At 44.9% G+C, this 24,359-nt stretch overlaps 1 protein-coding gene across 2 annotated transcripts; it reads right to left on the reverse strand.

The window, feature by feature from the left end:
- Positions 1-450: 450 nt before the first annotated feature.
- Positions 451-19,692, reverse strand: GABRE (gamma-aminobutyric acid type A receptor subunit epsilon). 2 transcript variants are annotated; one of them, XM_059678600.1, is made up of 9 exons: positions 19,565-19,692; positions 15,292-15,512; positions 14,799-14,866; positions 9,874-10,094; positions 9,053-9,135; positions 7,565-7,702; positions 2,929-3,081; positions 2,613-2,812; positions 451-2,334 (listed from the first exon to the last, which is right to left on the reverse strand). In XM_059678600.1, exons 1-9 carry the CDS (start codon positions 19,618-19,620, stop codon positions 1,972-1,974), a joined length of 1,503 nt encoding a protein of 500 aa, XP_059534583.1. In that variant the 5' UTR covers positions 19,621-19,692; the 3' UTR covers positions 451-1,971. The 2 variants fall into 2 exon arrangements, with proteins under 2 accessions (XP_059534583.1, XP_059534584.1); XM_059678601.1 differs by lacking the exon at positions 7,565-7,702.
- Positions 19,693-24,359: the final 4,667 nt, after the last annotated feature.

Genomic DNA, 24,359 nt, shown 5'->3' on the forward strand with positions numbered 1-24,359 from the left:
GTCTCATCCCTCTCCATTACTCAATAGTTGTATAACTGTAGACACTTTTCTCTGTGCCTAGGCATCTCCCTCTTTACATGGTGGGGAAAATGTTCTGAGTTTGATGGTCTGTAGGAGCATTCTAAGTGAGGCTAGAATCATGGGCGAAACAAAATGGACATGGAGAGGTATATAGCTTCTATGCAGAGGTATAGAAGCAAGTAAAAGGATCAATAAAAGGGGCTATCTATTTAGTTTCTCTCTTTCACTCGTGCACTGAGAGCAGGTTCATATGCATGCTTTGTAGGTCTGTAGATCATGGATGGGAGAGTGAAACAGTCAAAAGGTTGGATCGTTACTTTAAGATTTTTTTTTATTAAGGTATTACAAATGTGTCTTCATCCCCCTACTTTAAGATTTAAAACCTGAGCTGAGAACAAACTTGAGTGATTGAGAAACCAGTCACACGTTGTATGCTTTGCTGATATATTTATTCATATATTTCCCCTTTTCAGGTGATGGTGACAAAAAGCAGATGGAACCCCTACCCTACCCCCCCCCAATAAAATACAGACACAGATTTCATTCAGCATATACAAGCATTGGGGCATGTTCAAATTTGACCTCACTGGGTTGTCAGAGCCAGGAGAGGTTGGATCTTGAGGGCAGTCTGAGCACCTGAGGCCCAGGAATTGAGTAGAACAAAGCTGAAGAGAGGCTGCTACTCTGGGCCCTGCCACTGGGGTGCCAGCAGAGGCTATAGAATTGAATCATGGTGAACACAGATGCCTAGCCCTATCATGTAGTCTAGAAAATGACAGTGGGCTCCTGGGTAGTTTCCAGTGAGATCCACAGTCCCATAGAAATCTGTGCCTCAGGGTTCTCATCTGCAAAATGGGGATAAGAATCCTGCCCCGAATCTTTCACAGGGCTATAATAAGGCTATAATAGAATAGTTTTTCAAAAGTGTTTTTGAAAAAAGGTAAAGTGCTGTATAAATTTAAGGGAATTCATTTGATTGATTGTGATTGTGAGAGTGCCCCAGGGATAAGAGTGGACTGGCTCATGGATCCAGGGACCAAGGAAGTGGCAGAACTTCTATGCTGTGCCATAGAGGGCACCAATCAATGCAAGCAATGCCCACTGCAAAGCAGAGTTCCCTTCATTTCTTGACCCTGGGAAGTCACCATGGCCTAGCACCTGGGTTGGGGCTGGGAAAGTCACTGGGGTAGTTACATTAAGAGTCACAGAGGTCAAGGAGGAGGGAGAAGGTGGCATATAAAGCAGGGGGTTATTACTATTATCACACAAAAATATAAACCCACTGTATGAAAGGCATTGAATTGGTAGTGCAGATGAATGATAGAGGCAGGGGTAGGAGAGGGAGAGGGAGGCATCACAGCAGCAGAGTGGGGATACTGTCCTAAAGAAGCTCAAGTGTTGGCTCTCCTTTTAAAGGGATAATGTCAAGCTCTATCTGCAGGGAAAGGTGGGCAGGGAAATAGAACCAATAATATAATAATCTCACCTAAGGATGGAGGATACACACACACCTTATTACACTGCTGACCAGCATCTTAAGGAAGTGTCAGAAACCGGGAAGCAGCTGGTCGGTGCACTTTGAGGCTGAGGCCAGATCTGGGCCTGGAGCACCACAAAGGCAGTATTAGGATTCTTGAAAAAAGCAGTGTTTGTCAACACTGTTGGGAGATAGTTAATATGCTCATACGTGGGCATGGTCTTAGGGAGCTGGTCACTGACAGCCTGCAATTTTTAAGCCTGAACATCACCAATGCCCCTTGAGGAATAGAGAGGTGAGCCATTTTACTCTAAATGGGCTGCCATGGGTATTCATTGAATGGGCTGGGGGAGGGGGGGAGGAAAGACACTTTCTAATTGCTCCTGCTGCTGCTTTCCCCCAACTCCCTTGGCAAGGGGTGTGGGACCTCCTGGGGAACTTGGGAGGCTGCCCCACAGGGTACCAGCTGGTACCTACAAGTTAAAGCAAATAACCCAGTAGAGCACATTGAAAAAGATGAAGGTCACTGGGAAAATAACTCGTGAGTAGTTATCCAGGCGGTAGATGTGGATGAAGAGGCGGCCCTGTTGCCAAAAACTGCCATCACAACTGCGGACCACGCACAAGTACTTGCAGATCCTGCAGCAGCTGCGACGGCGCTGGGTGAGTCTTGGGTTGAGGGACTGCTGAGCTGGGCAAGATGGGCCATCCTCTTCATCATTCTCTTCATCAGACTCCTCAAAGTCATACACAAAAACGTTTTCCTGCTGCTGTTGGTTGGCATGGGTACGGGGTGGGGTAAGGTCACGGGCACGGGCACGGGCACGGGTAGGAGGCTGAAATGAACAAGGAAGGGGAAAAAGTAAAGATGAACCAAGCCTCAGGGGTTTCTAGAGATTCTGTCCTTGGCACACTTTTTTTTGCCCCTTCCCCAAATTCCCACCATCACATTAGAAAGTTTATTCAACTCCCCATAACACTTCAGCTTACCCCCACACACACACACACACACTACACAGTGAGCTGGCTACTCATGTGCCATGAATTCTAGTGCCCTTACTTGCATGCTTCAATACTCCCAAACCATGCTACCACGCCCATACCCAGTTCATACATAGCGAAGTCTCGGAGAAGCACGGGGTCTCGTGTGGTTGTGGATCAAGAAGTTAAGCACAGCAAACTCCACCAGAGCAAAAATGCAAAAGAGGAAGCAAATAGCAATGTAGATATCCAAGGCTGTTACATAGGATTCACGTGGGAAATTCTTCTGGGAACAGGAACCCAATGTGGTTATGGTGAGTACAGAGGTGATGCCTGTTAAAGCACAGGAGTGGAGGTAGGCTTAGCTACGTATCCAAATATCACACTGCTGAAAGGATCCCTGAGAAGGCAATTCTGTGCCCAGGTGGATGCCCACCTTACCTACTCACCTAAAGAGGTCCTGGCTGGAGCAGATTCTTTCTTGATCCAAAAGGAAATCCAGGATATGACCGTGGTCATAGAAGAAGGGACATAGTTTTGAACAGCATTAAAGCCAAATCGCCTGCTTACATTGAAGAAAAGCGTGATGACCATGAAATCACCTGGAAAACATAAAAAATACCACTTTATTACAGCAATGACATAAGGGTCTTCCCCAGGCAGGACATGCATATTAAAGGTCCCATTGTTCAGCCCATGGGATCCCTACCACAGTCCTAGGTTAGAGGCATATTATTCTAGTGCCACCTACAGAGAATCAGAAGCCCAGAAAGGAGACACCTTGCAAGAGCCATGGTCAGTTAAGAGCTAAGCCAGGAGAAGGACCTTAATTGCTTCTTTCTCAGTTCATTGTCCCATACCCTACATCTGCCTTTCCAGGATGGCAGAAGAGTCAGATGAAAGTGAAAAATCAGCTAGCTCTCTAAATATTAGGACCACATAGCTAATGTCCAGATGTCTTACTGAGGCCTTTACGTCCACTGAGTTGCCACATCTACTCTGCAGAATCACAGCTTTACACATGCACTACTAGCCCTTACAATATGTATTCTCAGCAAAAGTGCCAAGGGTGGTCTTTGAGGTGGTGGGGGAAGCACATAATCCATTAGGCCTCCTTCCGTACATTCATATGCTGGTGAAATGCCTTAGTTAGCACTATTCCAACAAAGGCAAAAAAAAATCACTAGCCTAACCCCATACCTCTGGTGGTTCCCTGCTCCAGAAGAGCTATAGAATCAAGTTTACACTATGTACCTGACACCAAAGGCCCACCATGGACTGACTCCAACTAACATCTTACACGCATATGCACACACCACCATACCCTAAGCTAATCCTATCTATTCTCAGATTCCCTGCAATAACTTGCATATTTATACCAATATTCTAACCCTGGACTCCCTGTTCTTAATCTAGTACCATAACCCAAATTGAGTGTTTTGGAAAAACAAGAATTAGCTGAAAGTGAAATTTTTATTTAGTCCTCTAGATGTCAGGTATGCAGAGTATACGCACACAGGCGGCTGAGATCTTGACATTCATTTGGGCATCATGTCCTTGATGTTGGCTCTCTCCCTAGATCAGCGGTTCTCAACCTGTGGGTCGCGACTCCTTTGGGGGTTGAATGACCCTTTCACAGGGGTCGCCTAAATACATCCTGCATATCAGATATTTACATTATGATTCATAACAGTAGCAAAATTACAGTTATGAAGTAGCAACGGAAATAATTTTATGGTTGGGGGTCACCACAACATAAGGAACTATTAAAGGGTCACAGCATTAGGAAGGTTGAGAACCACTGCCCTAGATGGTTGATGACTTCAATAGGACCTAATGACAACCTACCTCTCCAATTGGTATTTTCTATTGTACCCTTCATGTTGCCCTCTACTATGAAACATTCATCTCAAACACTGCATGCCCACCATGACTCCAAAAATTTCGGGGACTTTTCTGAAGCCAAAACATCCCTTTTCTTTCTCAACATCACATTGGATGTATAATAGCTCAAATGTTGGCTCTTTAGTGAAGCTAAGCTCCAAACTCCCACCTCAGTGATACTATAGAATTCCTTGGCCTTGAAACCCCTTTCAAACCCTTTCAGAGCACCCCGGTGACTTTGATTCTGCCCATCATCTAAGCCTGGCACATCCTGGAACCTAGAACACGCTCAGCAAGTCTTGCTGCTGCCTCACAAAGCCTTGTGAAGCAGACCAGAACACTAACTTGGCCATTTGTCCTCCAATTTTGAAAAGTAGATCACCTTTCCAGTCTAAGTGTGTTGGAGCTGAGTGAGAACAACAGCCTTTCCTACTCACCTTGGCAGCACTGACAATGGACAAGATTTCACAGAATATTCTGGAAAAAGGCAAGGACATGTCTTGGGGTTAGTGGAATGCTTGTGTCCAGACTAGTAGTGTTGGGGATAGAACTCCAGGGTTGCTGCAGGGAGCACTCACACTTGTCTCTAGCCAGAATGTATTTATCAAGTTCCTAGTTCCAATTTATCAAGTTGTCCTGGGGTCTTGACTAAAATTTAGCACAACCCTATTTAGCTACAACCACTCACACAAAAGTTTGTTCAGTGTATACTTATTGCAAGAAGATTTATTATCTTATTGGCTTTTACTATTTTTATTTTATTTATTCCAGCCAAAGACGAACCTTCTTCACTTGTCAACAGAAATTTATATTTGAAGGCTGAGAGAAGGATGCTAACACATACCACTTTGCTATTTCTGAGGAATGCAGGAGAATGAGTAAGGGGGAAACAAGATGGAAATACCTAGGGCTAAGGAACCAAAGCCCCCAAAAAAAGGCAGAGGTGTTTTCTGCTCTTGTCTTCTTATCTGCTTTGGTCAGAACCCCAGTTGGTCACTGCACTGTCAGGGGGGCACAATTAAGAAGACTGTGTCCAAAGGACTGAGACTAGAAGGATGAGTGGACCCAAAATTCTGAGTAACAAGGAAGAAAAAGGAACTAGTGTTCTATAGTCTATACAAGAATGTGACCCAGGGCTGCAACCATAATACTGACCCTTTAATCTTGACCTTGTTGGAAAGTGACTGGACTTACTGTAAGCTCAATGATTTTAGGGGGAAAGAACTAGATCCGATGGGTGGAAGTTCCAAAGACTCTAATTTCAGATGAACAGGGAGAGCTTTCTGATGGACGGAATTATCTACAGAAGGAAGAAACTCTCAAGAAAGTGAGGTCCTAAGGCAGGGGTGGGTAGGTGGGTAGGGGGAGATGAACTGGGAAACTTATATGAATATATGCCTAGCCCATGGACACAGACAATAGTGTGGTGAAGGCCTAGGAGGGGTGGGTGCCTGGTGGAAGAACTCAATGGGGAAAAAACAAAAACTAAGGGGGCATCTGTAATACTATCAACAATAAAGACAAATTTTAAAAAAGAAAAGAAAGCAAAGTCCTAATCATAGGTAAAATTCCATCAGAGTCTCAACAGCCACCAGTGAAGGCTGGCTTACTCACTGGAGTCAAGGCTGGGCTCTCAGAGAACCTTCTGGCTCTACACCAAAGGTAGCCAGCGTATAAAGCTACCATTGCTTTCTGAACCTTTAGGATCTTAATACTTAAGTTTGCTACTTATGGAGAGACTGTCCTTGAGGCGACTGGAAGTGGAAGAGTTTGGGATCAGTCCCAAAGATAACTGTGATACTGGAGAAACCATGATTCCAAATCAATTAGTCTCTAGCAGGAAAAAAAAAAAAAGCCCTCCTTTTTTTATCCATAAAAACCCTTATCTCTCCCAGGGAAGACTGGTGCTTACCTATTGCCATTGCTTTAGTGATGATGCTGGCTCTGGGGCTTTGTAGTCACTAGGGTACCATTTTGAAACAATGCACAACCATCTACTAAACGGAACCACTAGTGACTTGAAAGCCCCTGGGCCTTGTCTCCTCTGCCACTTTTGATGATGGGTCCTACCTGTTTGGGGAAACTGAGATGCAGAAAGGCAAGAGGCAGGCCCATGGTTAGCTGACAGAAGATCAGGATTCCAAGTCAAAAGTAGTAAAACTGCTTACCCAGAATTCCCAAGAAAAAGGAAAGCATTTGTAAAGCAGACCTCTCCCCCTACCTAGTACTGTGCAAGCAAAGCTCTAGCCAGATGAGCATGAGATATCCCTCACCTAGTCACTCAACAAGTAAAGCAAAAGCATATTTCCTGCCTAGCCTCATGGACACAAAGCAAGATGCCTCCCATGGCAAATGGTTGATTTGGTGAATGGCTTCATCCGCATTCTGGAGATGATGAGAGCAGTGCCTCCACTGCCCTGACTTGGCCAGTATGTGTGAAGAGGATTTCCAGGGCTGCTCTGGGAGCAACCCTGAGGAGGTCCCTTGGCTCCTTATTCAGATCACCTAGGAACACAAGCAAAGATGCTCACACCTAATTGGAAGCTAAAATATGAGACCCAGGACCCTCCCATCTGATCCTTTTAGGAACAAGATCAGAAAACCAGTGGTCACTACATACCCATGTTGAATTTATAATGAAGCCTTTGACAGAAATCTGTGCTTGTCAGAGCTGCTCCTTTAAAATAAATGTTGATGCAGCAGCCATTGTAGCTGCTGAAACTTCCTCCATACTACCCCAGACCTCACTTGGTTGACATTAGAACTCTAGCTTCCATCTCCTGTTAGGAAAGTCTTTGCTTCTCACTCAGCTGGGTTGGATTGGTTCTGGGTATGGAGAACTCACATGAGCTACATTCCTCATAGTCATTCAAGTAGGTCAGTTGTAACAAAGACTTGAAACTGAAGGGTCTGCATGACAAAGCTAGTTGCAAATTCTGACAATACAACTCTATCTACTTACCCTGTGCGGGGCTTGGCAAAGCACTTACTTCTTTGCAGATGAGACTGAGATGTAGTTACAAAGTCTCAGTTTCCTCTGCAAACAGTTGTAAGTGCTTAGCATTAACAAGACAGGAGCCATGTTCTACAATATTTCCATGGGATGATTACATAGCATTTGTATGTATGATGGCTACCTTCACTCATCCCTACCACCCTCCTGGGCCTCTGCTTAGCCCTGGTTCCAAAGGGGGCACTTACCGTCCATGGTTGAGATAATTTCGGTCTCATTGCTCACTCCTATAAAATCAAACTGTAAGAGCTTCCAGGAATTATTCTCATTGATTTCAAGCTTGAAATCTTTCCACTTGTACATTATCTCATTCTCAGGATAGGAAACTGTAAAGCAATATGGGAAGGAGGGTCATGTGAGACTGGGAAGCCTTGTGGAGGTCTCCACCAGCATGGAGTCTGAACAATGCTTTGGAGTCCTGACTCTGGCCTCACCAGTGTGGCACCTTGCCTCTCTTACCTCATTGTTGAAGTCCATTCAATAAGTGCATTTATTGAGCATTCTTCAGTACCAGGCCTTGTTCTGGAAATACATAGATGAACAAGGCAGGAACCCTGCCCCTTAAGCATTCACATTTTATTGAGTTGGACAATGAGTATACATCTGTAATTCATAAAATTGTTCTGAGAAACCTCTGCCTTTGGACAGTAGGGAGATAGAGGAGGAAAGATCACTTAGGGATATATCCAGAAAAGACTTCTTAGAGTAGGTGACATTCCCAATAAGTCTTTAAAGTTGAGTCAGTTTTCTCTATATGTATGATGCTGAAAGGGTGAGGAGGGTGTTCTATGCACAGAGAGATAAACATATCTTTGTATTAAGAAATGCTAAAAGTTCAGGATGGATAGCTAACAGACGTTAAATGAAGTATACAAGGGTAGGTATTAGGGGCCAATTTGTGATGGGCCTTGAGGAACATTGTAATGATTTGGAATTGGTACATGAGAGATAAGGAAGGATTTGAAACTAAGAAATGACTTGGTCTAAATGATTCTTCAGCTATGTCACTCTGGTCATAATATGAAGATAGCCTGTTGACAAGGATACCAGTTATGGGAGGCCAGTGCAGTAATCCAGGCATAATAAAATGAATGAAGGCAGGATTCAAAGCTGTGGTAGTGAAAATGCAGAGGGACAGACAAGATCAATAGCGATTTGGAAGGGACTGTCAACACCATGAAATTTATTAGATGTAGCAGGTGAAGAAGAAAGAAGCATCAAAGTTCTTGGCTAGAAGTGGGTGATGATGCCTTTCAATGAGATGGGTGAGAACACAGAAGAAGCACATTTATTTTGGGGGTAGAGGTTGGGAGTAGACTATATATTTAGTTTTGGACATGTTCAGCTTCAAAGTGAAGATGTTGCAAAAGTCCAAATGGAAGATGAAAAAGACCTATCCAAGTTAGTGACAGTGGAGATGGAAAGGAACAGACATACATGAGATACACTTCAGTGGTGGATAACAGACTTGAGATGGAGTGAAAGGGAGAGAAAAGAACCCAACATGAGACCCAGATTTAGCAACACAGTATTGTCAGCAGGAAAGGAGATGAGCATGGATTGGGTGGTCCTTGGCAACCCTGGCACCAACTTAAGAGAAATATAAAGGGCAAAGTTGAGAAAAAGGAGGATCCCAGTATGACTCTGGGCCCCCAGAAACCTAAGAAGGTACTCACAGCTAGAAAAAGACAGAGGGCAAGAGTGAGAATCCATTGGAAATTTGAGCATGTGGAATGAACATCCAGCATCAATGGTCATCCTGGAAGGGAGAAAGAAGCCTCATTAGGCTGGCTCTGAACACTTACATATACATTCAACTTGGGCCCAAGGATCACCACCAATGAATGGCAACAGTGGGATTTGAGTCAAAAAGCTCAAAGGAAAGACAAAAAGAGAGGAAGAACAGCTTGGAAGTATCTGGCTACTCTGGTCTCCATCATCAGAAAACTTTAAGAACTGACATAGATGGGCTTTTGTTTCTTGCCCATCCCAGCTTCCAGAAACTGCCAACACTTGTCCACTCTCTATCACCTCTCCACTCCCTACACCAGCCATTTACAACCTTCCCCTGCCAGGCATTCAGGTACCCAACCTGGTCTTTGTTATCTTTCTGACCACTGTGTTACTGCTCCACCTAGACAATTCCAACACTATGAATGTGTCCTTATATCCAGTGCCCTCTCTGGATGGAATTGTCCAGGCAATGCAGTCATACTGATACATTCTATTAGGGGAGCTCTGGACTTGGAGCCTAGTAAATGGGTACCAGTTACAGCTCTGCCAGAAACTTGGTGTGGCCTTAAGTACCACCTTTCTATTTTTAGGCCTTAGTGTCTGTATCTATACATGAGGGGGTTGAGCTCATGGCCTCAGAAAGTTTGGAAAGGCCCTTAGAAGTATCATTGAAGATGAAGCCTCTGTCCATGTTTCTTTGGCAAAAAAGTCTCAAAAGGGGAGGAAGAGTCCCAAGGGATGCGATACCAGAGGTTTGACATACCTATCTGTGTACAACACCTTGCCATCCTTGTGGATGCGGACCACCTGGCTGTGCATGGTGATCGAATATACATGGATCTTCTTAGAATTCCTAAAAAAGGTGTCTGGGATCCATAACTGGCTCATCATGTTGCCATTCAGAACAAAGCTCTCAAAGCTTCCATTAAAACGGAGGCGTTCATCATACCAGGTCTGGTAGAAAGTGATGTCAATGGAGTACGCCTGGTGGAAAAGATAAAATAAAGCCCATGACATCCTATGACAAGCTTATCAAGCAGATAGAAACCCACTTAGGTTTGCATAGAGCAGGGATGGGGAACCTTTTTTCTGCCAAAGGCCATTTGAATATTTATAACATCATTGGCAGGCCATGCAAAATTATCAACTTAAATATGAGTCTGCTATATTTGGCCAGAACAAATGATTTCTTGGGCATTTTATGGCCTGTGGGAAGGGTGTTCCCCACCCCTGGCATTAGAGGACAACAGCATGAGTTTGGCTGTAGGAGTTTTCTATTTCCAGGTATTCCAAAAGGAAAGAAATATTCCCAAATAGATAATAGTCTGGGAAGATACATTTCATCTAGAAACAGGCAATAGTGGCTTAATTTCATGGGCTGGACTCATCACATCACCATTCCCTTATAGGACTGTTTTGTACTCCAGCCAGGTCAACACTCTCTCAGCTCCCATTGTTTCATAGCAAACCAAAGATCTCAGCTCAAAATCATTTCACAAACACACACAGTGTTGATTATATACAGCAAAGTTTTGTCTTTCACCTTTTATTTGGGGAACACAGCTTTTAATTAAGCTAAATCCTTCATCCTCCAGAATTACATTAAAAATGAAGTACTTTGTGTCACAAGAGAGATGTCTACTTAGTTGCATGTTTTTTGAATAATTTTTTGTGTTGTTTTTCTTCTTAAACACGAGCACCTAACCTCTGAATGGGTGTGCTTGAAGAAGCATGAGTAACCGGAAATTTGTACCACTGGTACTGAAGGGAGAAAAAGCAGGTTGTAATAGAACTGCAAGCAGCTTGAATAATAAGTATCAGAACTAAGCCAAGGTAGAATCTTGAAGGCTAGCTCAACTGCATTTACTTTACAGGTATGGAAACTGAGGCTCAGAAAGGAAGGAGCCTGTCCAAAGTCACACAAATAGTTAACAACAGCACATTGGCGCTGATGCTCAGAGCACCATTACCATAGCCTTGTCCTGGGAGGAGCTTCACTGATTTCCCTCTCCAGTGTTTATTTCACTTACACCAACAATCCCTTTGGGTACTGAGATCCAATTTCCCTCTGCAGAATACATAGGTCTTTACCCTGAGTTATCCTACATCAGTGAACACCAACCAGCCACTCATAACCCTGGACACCAGTAGAGCCTGCAATGGGGAAGGTCAAGATAATCCCTACTTGCCTTTGCTGCCTACCCCAAAAGGTGGTGAGAACTGCTGGGATCCAGCCTCCCAGACTGAGAATATTCCATGCAGTAGTCCAGAGAAGCAGAAGCAGACAGAAAAAAAGATGACAGAGCCTGGATACCATTCACTTGGGTGCCCTCAGCCCTGACCCACCAGGCTCCTCCATCCAGCCCTCACAAGTGGCCTTCAGAGTGTTTCTTCAGTCCCAAGTGGCTGGCAGCTCCAACTTGGTTTGCACAGCCTCATTCGTTCTCAGGCCGTATGAAGTGCTTGGTAATAAGGAGAAACCTTCCCCTCCACAATCCATACTGTGCTCTTGCTCAATGTTATCATGTTTCAAATGAGTATTTAATTTATATTTAACAAGCTACCAAATGTAAGTTCACTACACATCAACTAATAGCTAACAGTTCAATTTTCCCTCACTTTGACAAGGAAACTTGAGATATACATCTCTTTTAGCTCAGCGAAACTCTAGAAATTCAGTGTCAAGGAGTTTGCTTAATTAGAATTGCTTGTGATATTTACCACAGCAAGAAGCAGCCTTAGCAACTGTTGGTGCTGTGATGGGAAGTCATTCCCAGACTGGTCATTGTCTTCTAAGCTCAAGCCAGGAGACTAGTAGAAACATTTTATTTAAATCCATATGCTGCGGGCTCAGATTTCTCTCCCTGGGGACAATTTCTGTCCTCCACATAACATCTGACAGAAGGGTGTTGGAACTCAAAGAACACTCAAACAACAACTTCTACTGTGGGGACTCACAACCTTGCTAAGAGACTCAGTTGCCTCAAACATAAAGGGGGAATTTCAGTGGCAGCCTTGCCTGCCATAGAAGATGTCATGAGGATCCAAGTGCGGTGGCTAAGTGAGAGCCACAGCAACCATAGGACTCTATAGCGTCACCAGGGAAAAGAAGGCTGGACAAGAACTGGTAACTCCCACAGCTTAAAGAACAATTTGGAACTATGTGAAAGGCCAAACTTCTCAGGAACTTTAATACCACAGAAGCGCTTGGAATCTTCAAGAAACTTGACTAAAGCACCACCTTACTGGCCAAAGAAAATCAAGTTGACTCCTCTTTGGACCAGTTCTGTGTTGGATGTCAGGTTCGATGACTGCTGAGTTATTAGACTGCATCACTTGGGATTGTAAGGTATCAGTGCTTCCTGGCACCTCAGGTAAGGCCAATGCTACCAACATTAATAGGGGCAGAGCAAGAAGAGATGGGGAATTCAGCTGCTTTGTTGCCACAAGGGATCTTACAGATGATAGAAATTGTCTTCCTAAAATTATATCTTACACAAATAGCAAGGAGGTTGTGGCCACAAATTGTCCACTATTTTTCAGGCCACTTTCTCCATACCTGCACCAATAACCTGAAAGATCCATTTTCTATTAAGAGTAAATAGTGGTCATGATAGTGGGACCACAAGACCTCAACCTCTGGGTCTTGCTCAGAACCCAGTGTTTCTTAGTACATCAACAATTTAAATCAAATTAATTGCTAAATTCACCCATTTAATAGTAAGCACATTGATAATAGCAAAAAGTAAACCTGACATCAAGGGAAGAGAAAATACTTTAAACTATCTACAGAAACTCAAAAAGATCTGTCTGCTCTCATGCTTCTCTTCTTCCTTCTTATTCCCCAGCATACCATTTTAGTTATTACAGGCCTTTACTTTATCACGGTCATGTGTATTAGACAGGCTCTAAGAAGGCCCTCAAAATCTTCACCTCCTGGTGTTCTTGCCCTCATGTAATCCTCTCCACTGGTCTGGGGCTAGACCTAATGACTTGCTTCTGATGAACAGAATACCACAGAAGCTATGGGATGCCACTCCAAAAATTAGATTACAAGTTTGTGAATATTTTTTCTCATGTTCTTGCTCACTCTGAGGTAAATCAGCCACATGTTGTGAGCTATATTGTGTAGAAGCCTACATGGCAAGGACTGTGGGAGACTTCCAGCTAACAGCCAGCATGGAATAAATCTGCCAACAAACATGTGAGGGCTTGAAAGTGGATCTTCCCTCAGTTGAGCCTTCAGATGAGATGTCACCCTCAATTGACACCTTATCTGCAGCCTCGTAAGAGACCCTGAAATAGAGGACTCAGCTAAATCATGTCCAGATTCCTAGCCCACATAATCTGTGAACTAATGACTATTTGTTGTTTTAAGATTCTGTGTTTTGGGGTAGTTTGTTACACAGTAATACATAAGTACACCATGCCTCAAGAACCTGGTAGCCAAAACATCATAAGGGGAAATCTCATTCTTCCACTCAGCTTATATAAACATCTTGATCTACCATGAATGTTTACTTATCTCTGAGTGTCTATTTGAAAATCCCATCTCAAAGCCTAGACTCTGAGCTCACCCAATGATGCTTGTAGGATACCAGACACACTAAAACTGTGTCTTGCCTGAGCCAGGCCAAGGCTATGGCTACAATGGACTTGGTTACCACAGCCTTTCTCATTATCAGGCTGGGTAGATTAAAGTGACTTGTGCAGAATATCTTTCATGATTCAGTTGTTCAGCTAACATATACTGAGTCCTTGACATTAAGAAGCCCATAGTTGAGGCAGCAAGGCAGACATAGAGCACATAATTATACTATAATGAGGTAGGGAAGGTCAAGTAAACAACTGGGATATAAGCAAGAAAGATCTGTGTGTTAAAGAAAAGGCTATGGTGTAAGAAGGGAGCAATAAGTAGCTGTGGAGGTCAGGAATAATACCATGAAAATGTTATTTGAGCTAGACCCTGAAGGATAAGGCTCATGACAAAGAGAAAATTGGAGCAATGGTATATCTTGAACAACAATTCAGAGGCACAAGATAGTTTGTGAACACTCATAGTCTACTGTGAGTAGAGGGGCTAAACGAGATAAAACCAGAGTCCTGAGTTGGCTCCAGACATGGAGGACTTTGACTGCTAGAGTATGGGTTTAAACTTCATGCTTTAAGCAGGGTCAGAATTGTAGGAGACACATGACTCAGGAGGCCAGGTTGGTATGTGGACTGGGGTAGACAGAAACCTTGAATTTTGTGTTCTTCAAGTGGGATATAATGAAGGCTAACTGGAGACAGAACCTACACTAGAATGATAGCAGTAGAAAAGGAGAGAAGGAACCAGGGAAAAATTAGAAAAACATTCTTAGAGCAAGAGTTGCTAACTATAGTATTAAGTCCATAAAAATCATTATCAGAATAAAAAAGACATTCCATTGTGGCATTTAAAGTTGCTTTATTATTATTATTTTGAATGAAAGACTGGAAGATGTAGTCAGGATTCTGAAGGTCTTCTTCAGGCAGTGAGGTACTTACTTACCTTTCCCAGCCTCCTTTTCAAGTGTTTGTTAAAATCTCTCCCCCGAATCTTAAACTTGCATTACAGACACACAGAGCAGAAAAAATAAGTATGTGAAATGCCTCATGGATCAACTCCCTAACTTAGAAGATACTGTATCAAAGCTCAGTACTCACCATGTCTGGGATAGAGATAGGACCAAGGGTGTTGACAGAGAGCTCAACAGTGACCACAGTGGGCTTCTCTGTAAAGGAAGCAGAAGTAACAGAGGTAAGTTTTCTACAGGGGCATGTGGCAGGGAAGGGTGTGGTCTGAGGGCAGAAAAAGGGAGAAGGATCAGGGTTAGACTAAATGTTTTCAACATCCAATCCTTTTCCTTTCTTTGTTCTTTCATGGCAAGAACCAATTCATAGACTGTAAGAGTTATACATACCTCCAAGATCATATCACCTAGTCCAGTCATCTCATTTTATAGCTGGGAAAACAGGATGAGAGAAGGAAAAAGTCTAGACCAAGGTAAATGGCATTGCTGAGCTCACCTGAGAGGTGAGCAACAGATGTTCCTGTCCACATGTATGGCACCCTCACCAACACCCCAGGCTTATTCTCTATACTTGTGCCCTCAAACTCTCTCCCCTCTGGGAGGAAGAACTATGTTCTACTACTTACCACCAATGCCGGGGCGCAGTTTGTAATCAGAGTTATTGAGGATACTGTCTAGGATTTGAGTGGCTGCTGGCAGTTTTCCAAGGTCACGGCGGGTATCAATAGCAGCGGGCTTTATTTCTTCAGAGGGGAGTTTCTTTTTGGGATACTGGGGCTTGGGGCCATAGACATCATCATGATGAGCACATGCTCCCATCTCTGATTCAACATGAGTTCCTTCAATCCTAGAATACACAAATAAAAAATGAAACTCTGCCCTCCAATCTGTAGAGGCCCCAGTTGGTACCTCTCTGGACAGAAGCAGACCAAAATAATCTGCAACCTAAGGCATAAAGAGTGACTAGCAACAGTAAATTATGAGCCAGTAACAGATTATACTTATTTATTTCTTCTAAATCTTGCTGCTCTTTGGGAATTTTCCATGCTATCACTTTTTTATGATCATTCTTTCTTTTAAAAAATCAATATGAAAACCGAGCTCAATATTTTAAAATATTTTTTTCAATGAAAATGGTGAAGGCACTGGTATATGAGCTCTAGCCAATCAGCTGCAGTTGCTAGGCTTGGTCTCCAGTCTGCCTGACCAGCACCATCCAGGAGCAAATGGGCAGGCAGAGGGCCAGGACCCCTGAGGAATTCTCAGGAAAGCCAGAGAAACCTCTCCCAGAGAGGGCTGGAATGCTGTGGGAATAGTCTGCATTTCTTTGCTTTCCTGATACTCATTGCATTGGAGTTGGAGGCTGGGGGTTGGAGGAAACTCTAAGCATTGAGAAAAGGCAGGAGTCCTTCACCCAAAGACTGTAATCGAAGAAATAGATGGCCAACAGAAATCCACCCTGAGAGCCACAGCCATGCACCATAGCCAAAAAACTAAGGAGAAGAATAAAAAAAACAAAAATGTTAAAAGCCACCTGCCAATATATTTATTTAGTCAAGGTTGTGCTATCTTGCTAAGAGGCAGTGAGGAAGGGGGTACCAAGGGTCTTCTAAGGTACTGGTCATGTTCTAGGTCCTACTGTGGGTGTCGATATCAGTGTGGCAATTTTCTGACAACTCATCAGCTGTACACTTATGATTTGAGCACTTTTGTGAATACACGTTCTAATGCAATAAGAAGTTTTGAAAAATAAAAATGCTAATAAAAATAATTTAGTGACCTTATTCAGATCCTGATTTTAACAAGCACTAAAAAACAATACACAACACATACAAAAAAAATTCTGACAAAATAGGGGTGATCTGAACACTGACTAGATATTTTCTTCAGCATGAAGAAATTATTCTAAAATTTTTGGTGTAATCATATTTTATTATGTTTTTGAGGGCCTTATGACTAGAAATACATACTAAAATGATTACATATAAAATGATATAATGACTTAGATTTGTTTTAAAATAATTTAAGCTGGAAGTGGAGAGTTTGTTGGGTATAGAGAAAATAAGAGTGGCCATGAGTTGATAATTAATGGGTACAAGGAGATTCACTCTACTGTTCCCTCTACTTTTACATATGTTTGAAAAAATATAATAAAAAGCTTTTTGATAAGCTATGAGGAAAACTAGAAAGCAGGAGAGTGGTTTCATTTGGGGAGGAGTGGACTGGTGGGGAGGCATGTAGTGAGGGTTGTAGGGGGAGAGGGTGAAAGTGACTGGAATGTTCTATTCCCTGGTCTAGTGGGGGTTACAATGGCATGTTTACTTTTTGAATATGCACTGAGCTGTTTGATCAGATTTCTATATTTTTATATTTGTATATTATACCTACAAAATTATTTTATTTTTTAAAAAGCCATATTTTATTTTTTAAAAAAGCCATAAACTTGTTTCCTAAAATAAGGGGTTAACAGGGCAGAAGATGTGGACATGGCCTCTGTACTGCAGACCAAGGGACTGCAAAATGAGTTTTCCTATACTATTTCAAGCTCTTAAAATGGCTTAACTGGTGTACAGATGTGCCACGTCTATGCCATTTCTCATGAACAAAGTGGCTAGTTCCCATTGTGGGCCAGGGGAGAACTGGGCTTAGGAAAAAATAGTTTCCATTTCTAAATACCACATCCAGAGATGTCCCCTTTCCCTGAGGTTTTCCCCTAGTCCTCCAAATAGATAATACCAACCACTTTGAGAAGGGAGGAGGGAGAATAGGGGCTTGAGACTCCCTAAAATAAGTGACGTGGCCAGGAATATAGCACAATCAGGATTCACACTGCCAGCCAAGACTATCCAAGAACCTGCAGCAGCCCCTCCCTGATGTCTGAAGCCAAAAACAAAGAATCTGAGGTTTAGGAGGAAAATAAGCCAAAGCCAGGGGTCACCAAAGCCCCCCTGTTCATACACTAGTCAGCAATGAAAATGATATTAGAGGGACTTGATGTTGCTGTACTTCTACAATTATATTTAGCAGTAAACAAACAAACAAAAACACTCTCATCCTGGGATCCTTGGGGTTAAGGAGCTGCTGACAAGGCATGCTTTTCCTCAGCCATTAAACCCATTTTCAGGGCAAGAAAAAACAAAACTTGAAAAACGCTCATGCACTGGACTAGTGGAATCATTCCATGGGAATTTTCACATCCCTTTTTAGACGTGATGGTCCAAGATGGAGCTGAATTTCTGCAACCCCTGCCCCCACTGAGGATGTTCATTCAGCTAGCTGGGAGGAGAGAAGGGAATAGAAGGGCCATGGATGGCGTTTTGTTTTTTTTCCCCCCAAAATCAGCCCTCTTTTTCACCTTACAAATGGAGAAACTGAGGCTCAGATTGGGGGAGGGCTGTGCCTAAAGTCACACAATTAATTTGAGGCTGAGCCTGGACCAGAGCAAGTATTCCTGGTTTGATGTGGCCCTTGCCAGCATACCCCATTGCACCCTCCCCAGCTCTTTCTTGACGTCATGGGTTGCCATGTTGACAATGTTTGAACATCAGTTACTGCAGCCCTTCCCCCTGGATAGAAAGGTGGTTTCCATCTCAATAGCCCACCCTCCTGGTTGTTTGCCTCCTTATGCCCCCTCCCTCTTTCTTCCCTGCTCCCACCCCTCTTTTGCCCTATCCAGTCATCACTCAGCTCTCCCAACCAGTCTATTTCACATCTGGATTGATGTGGATAACTGGAAATTCCTAGCACAAATTCAGAAATATTTATCAAGCCTCTGCTGCCCTCACCCCCAAGTGAGGGCACCAGTGAGCCATACAGCCAGCCCCTCCCTCGAGGAACTAAAGCATTCTAAGGTGAGAAAAGAAGCCATCTTCAAGCTCCCCAACACAGATAAGCAAGACACAAGCCCAGTGCCATGGAGAATTCGAGAATGCTGGGCAGTTCAGGAAGCTTAGGAACACCTGACAGTTCACAGTCCACAAGAAACCCTCTCAAAAATATGAAGCAGTCATCTTCCACCTTAAAAAGCCAGCAACACAGGGAACATTCCTAGCAAAGTGCCAGGGCCAGAAAGGTGCAAGGGAAACTGGCTGCTCAAGGGAAACCTGCTGATAGCCTTTAGAAAAGTGAGGAGAGACTGAAATCCAGGACCCAAACCATAGACCTCAGAGAATAACATTCCTTGATCTCTGGCTCCAGTCTGCCCAAGGCCCAGCAAGGTGTGTGTGTGTATGTGTGTGTGTGTGTTTGGGGGGGAGGAGGAGGGATAAGAAGGGGAGACTAGCGGTAGAGAGGGTGGGGTGGGTAGCTGGGGTGGGAACCCTGAGACTAAACCAAGGCTAGTGCGGAAGCAAGTAAAGTCAGAGTTCTCTGGCACCATGCTTGGTACTCTAGCGGAGCTCAGAAAAAAAAAAAAAAAGAAAAAAAGATCGAGAAGGCAGACTAGCCAACACTCAAACACTTTCAGCACAGTTTTGCTTCCCCAGCCCGCGGACGTTTTTAGGTGCTATCTTCCCAAAGCCTTTCCCTCCGCCCTCCCTCCCCCCCCCCCCCGCCCCAGCTCCCAGTTCCATTGCCAAGAAGCGAGAGCCTGCCCTAACTGGTCGCCCCACGGGCGCTCGCCTCTTCCCACGGAAGACTGAGAGAGAGGGCATGCTGGTTCTCAACCGCCGCACTGGTTTGGAGAGGGAGAGTCCAGCGACAGGAGCGGCGTGGGGACAAACATCCCGCCTTGGTTCCCAGACGCGCCCTTTCAGGAGCTCCTGTCCGGGAGGAAGCTGTGCGGAGGATGGCTGCACAAGTGCTGGGGACAAGGTGTGCGCGGCTCCCCAGAGCCGGCCTCGCTCCCAGGGAGAGGGAGCTGGGCGGGAAAGGATCCTGGATTCCGGGATGGAGACTCACCTAGACGGCAGGATTATGGGCAAGCCCAGAAGGATCAGGAGAACTTCGGTCAACATCTTGCCAGAGACCGGAGCGACCACCTGTGCGGAGGTCGCTGCGCACGGTCTTGCTGCACCAAGCTCAGTGTGGAAGGTTTTGTCGGGCTCCAACTTTCACTCCTCCCACTCGCCCTGCCTTGGCCCCGCCCCCTGGGCACCGATGGAAATCTCCGACGACGTGTTCGCTGCGGCAGCAGGGAGTGGAGGGGGGCGTTCTGCGAGGGCTGCAGGGGGAGGAGGAGGGAGAGGGGGAGGAAGCCCTGTCGCCTAGGGCCCCCGCTCCCCTCTGCCGTCACCACTGCAGCGCAGCCAGACAGCCAGGGGCGGGGGACAGAAGAGGGAGGATGCTGGCGAGCTGGCAATACGCTGGCCCCAGGCAAAAGAAACCAGCGGTCCAAGGCTGCGGCTGCGAAGACAGCCGCAGACTGGGCCGGGCAAGGGCACCATGGGTAGCCTGGGTGGGCTTTTTCTTTTTCCATGACCCCCTCCAGCCCATTGACGCACTGCAGGCTGGAACTATGCCCTCTAGTCCTCGGCTCCCATCACCACCTGTTGCACCCCATTGTTTTTAAAAGTAGCCTAGCTTCTGATATTTCCCACACCCTCACTCCACACCTTCCAGTCTCTCCGAGCACATCTCCTGGCATCCAAAGGGCAACTAGGTTATTTAGCACCTTCCTTGACACAGGGGAAGGAGACTTGGGAATTTCCCTAGCAAACTCTGATATGAGCTACTATATGACCAGTTTCCTAGGCCTTTGGGGGACTGAGAGGCCTTTAAAACAGAAGACCAGGCTCAGGCATTCACTGGAGGACTTTTGCAATACTCCACAGAGACACTGACACACTAGCTTCTGGTTTAGCCTGGGGGCCTGGGTGTGAGATGGACCACCTGGAGTGGAGGGACCTTGGAAATCTCTCTGCAAGATCAGCTGGTCAAATCTTTCTGGAGACTTGGCTCTAGGTGATGCCAGAAAAAGTGAGAGGGCACTGGCATTGGGGATGGGAGTCAATGTCCCCATTCAGGGAGGACATCTCAAGAGTCTTAAGTACCCTTGGATTTATTTTTCTTGCCTAGATCCTCATGATTCACTTCAGAGGGGAAAGGATTGCAGAGATTTGACATCAAGTTGATTCCAAACACTAGCAGCATCCTTACCTGTTGCTCTAGAATGGGCTGTGTGCATCCCAGCTAACCTGGTGGCTCATTGGAGAGGCTTTGCTGTATTACACTAGTCTAATACACCCTTTCTATTTCTCACCTCCTTGTCATCTTCACAACACTGTGCACTAACTAATAATTTTCTTGGGCAATTTTTTGTGAGCTTGTTTATGGTGGCTTTCTCCTACTGGAGTAAGCTCAGTGACAAATACAAAACAAAACAAATGTGTCTGATTTTCCACCACATCTCTGAAACTTAGATGAGTTCTGGGCACACAGTAGGCACTCAACAAATATTTGGTATGTCCTTTGTGCAGCTGTGCATCCTAGTGCCACTAAGTTCACTGTGATCTGGACTCCCTTTAGACCAGGGGTAGGCAAACTTTTTGACTCGAGGGCCACAATGGGTTCTTAAACTGGACTCAGAAGAAGGAGCTGCGGCCGTGTTTCCGGACGTTGCCATGTTAACACTGCTGCTGCTGAAGGAGCGGAGGGGAGAGCAAGAGAACCCTCTGCTCTTTTGGCTCTGCGGGCCCGGATCCCGCCCGCGGGCCATAGTTTGCCCACAGCTGCTTTAGACTCTGTGCAAGAGAGAAGACTGCAGGGCACATTCAGACCTCCTGTGTGTATGCTTCCCAGCCCTGTGACAGGGCCAGTTTCATGGGTGTGAGACCTGTACAATTCCACAGGATCTGCACATAGAAGGGTCCCATGCTTTGATTAATGCTTTGCTGTTGCCCTTTCAAAATTCTTAATAATTTTTGAACAAGTGGTCCTGCATTTTTATTTTTCCCCGTGCCCTGTAAATTATGTAGCCACTCTTGCCCTAGGGAGACATGCTGCAGATCAGAGAAGAGGCAAACACAGAACATTCCTGAGCCTCCAGACAAAGAAAGCTGTCTGGCGATCTGTCTGCCTTTCTGTCCAGCACCAGACTGCTGCAGAGAGGTACTGACTATAGCTAACCTTGCACTTGAAGTATCTTATATACATGTCTGTTCCTCCATGGGCATTGGAGCTCCAGAAGATGGCGGTTTGTCTAATTTACCTGTCTTCTCCTGGGTTGAGTTCAAATGCCAGTGTTAGTTATATTTGCTGAATGAGTGACTGAATCCCAGGCAGCCAAGAGGCAAGCAGTTACAGCTTCTTAATCAGAGGACCCACCCAGGGCACCTTTCTCTTAAGGGTTGAGATTATTCACATTTTCCAGTTCTCCAAGTATTTCACATGTTCTTGTCTGTACTAGGCCCTGGACTTGGTGATGGAAGAACATACAGCAAGGCCTCAGACATGGACTTGGCTCCCACATATGTGGTGCAAGAGAGGAGAGTGAGCTTCTATCAAAAAGTATTAACACAAAATAGAAAGTTATGATTGCCCTGCCATTCCCAGGAAAATAGGACTGCCTCTAACTGGGCAGTCCTGGAATCTGCATACAGGCTGGAGAAGGTTGTACTTCACATGGACTTGAGCTTGGCAGCAATAGGTAGGTCTCACAGACAGAGTTTAAGAGATGGACATTCCAAGCAGAGAGCCAGCCAAGGCGTTGAAATCAGAAATGTGTGGTGCTTTATAGAGAACAAGGAGGAGTTTGCAAGAAGCACTTGTGTGAAGAGGTACTATCTATATCCTATATAATAAAAGGCTAATATGCAAATCAAACAGCAGAATGAACAGTCGCTATGATGAACACTGATCACCAGGGGGCAGACACTCAATGCAGGAGCTTCCCCCTGGTGGTCAGTGCACTCCCACAGGGGGAGCAGTGCTCAGCCAGAAGCTGGGCTCACGGCTGGCAAGCGCAGCGTTGGTGGCGGGTCCTGCTTCCACTCCAGTGCTAAGGATGTCCGACTGCAGGCCCAAGCCATCAGTCAGACATCCCCCAAGGGCTGCCGGGCTGCGTGAGGACACAGGCTGGGCTGAGGGACCGCCCCCCCCCACACACACAAGTCCACCTAATATGCTAAGTATCCCTCCAACTGTTTGGCCATTTGACTAGTTGCTATGACACACACTGACCACCAGGGGGCAGATGCTCTAACTGGTAGGTTAATTTGCTGCTGGGGTCCGTCCAATAGGGACTGGGCAAGATGGGCTGGACATGCCCTGGAGCCCTCCTGCAGTCCTTCCCTGGCCCCGATTGTGCACCAGTGGGGTCCTTCGGCCTGGCCTGCACCTGCTCATAATCTGGGACCCGTCTGGGGATGTCAGAGAGCCTGGTTTGGCCCAATTCCCACAGGCCGAGGGACTCCAGCGGAGCATGAATTTGTGCACCAGGCCTCTAGTGGGAAATAAAACTGGAGTGGGAGGATGGACAGGTAAGTGCTGGAATTTCAATGACAGTCAAGAACTTGCACTTTATTCTGTAGTCAAAGGGGAAGTCACATAAGAGTTTTTAACAAGGACATTGCATGTCAGAACTGTTTTTTTGTGGATTTTTTTCAGAAGACCCCTCTAGTGGAGTCAGGGAAGAATGCTTGCAGGAGGGACAGACTAAAGCCTCCTTTCTCCCAGAGAAGGAGTTATACCAATCTGAATGAGAGCAGAGCCACAGGGATAGTTGGAAAGGAGGGAGAAATCTGGGGGAGGTTTAATTGATACAATGGATGGCTCATTACATGGAGTGGGGGAGTAGGCAAAGGAAAGAGGGTTGCTGGAGAAGAGGTAACCAGGGTGGCAGAACAGAAATATGGAAGGCAGGATGAGCGGGGAGAGTTTTAGTCACAGTTAATAGAATGGTCTCCTGCATTTTACACTTCACTTCTTAATGTACCAAGAACCTTCACATTTATTGTCTAGATGTGTGTGTGTGTGTGTGTGTGTGTGTGTGTGTGTGTGTGTGTGTGTGTGTCCACTTCTTTATCCTGGGCTATTTATACTTCAAATATGTCTTTCTTCAATTTGATATTCAAGCTGGATATAAGGGTAAGCCAGAAACTGAAGTGAATGGGGACAGCGAGGCTTCAGGACAGACAGACACACAGTGGAGGCTGAGGCAGCCAGCACAGAAAAGTGATAAGGCCTTTGTGCTCCACTGCCTGCAAGGCTGAATTTGAATTACAGATCCTCCACTAGATACTAGCAAAGTGGCCATGAGAAAGTTACTTAAAGCCCCCATGAGCACAATGTTTCTAGTGTGAAAAATGGGAGTTATAATGCTTTCCACATGGCATTTGTGATGATAAAATAGCACAGTGTATGTAAAACATTTTGCACAATGGCTAGCACAGGGGTGGGCAACCCTTGGCACGCGTGCCAAACATGGCATGCCAATCACTTTTGCTGGCATGCAAAACCCTCTCTTATAATCTTCCATTTACAATTTTTTTCTTAATATCAACTTTTTTATTTTTCAGATAAATTCAGTGTAGGTGCATCTTACATAAATAAATAATTTTACATAACAAGTTATCTTAAAGACCATAGACATGGATTGATGAGAGAGGGGAAGAGCAATTTCAATAGTGTTGAAAACGAACTATTGAGAACTTGAACTTGGAATGCCATTCCAGAAAATTTTTTCTGTTTAAAAAACTTTTCAACAGCGTTACTCTCCATGTTTTTATCCACGTACGCTTGTGAATCTTTGTTCTCA

Source organism: Myotis daubentonii, chromosome X (genome assembly GCF_963259705.1).
Source record: "Myotis daubentonii chromosome X, mMyoDau2.1, whole genome shotgun sequence".
Taxonomy (NCBI): Eukaryota; Metazoa; Chordata; class Mammalia; order Chiroptera; family Vespertilionidae; genus Myotis; species Myotis daubentonii.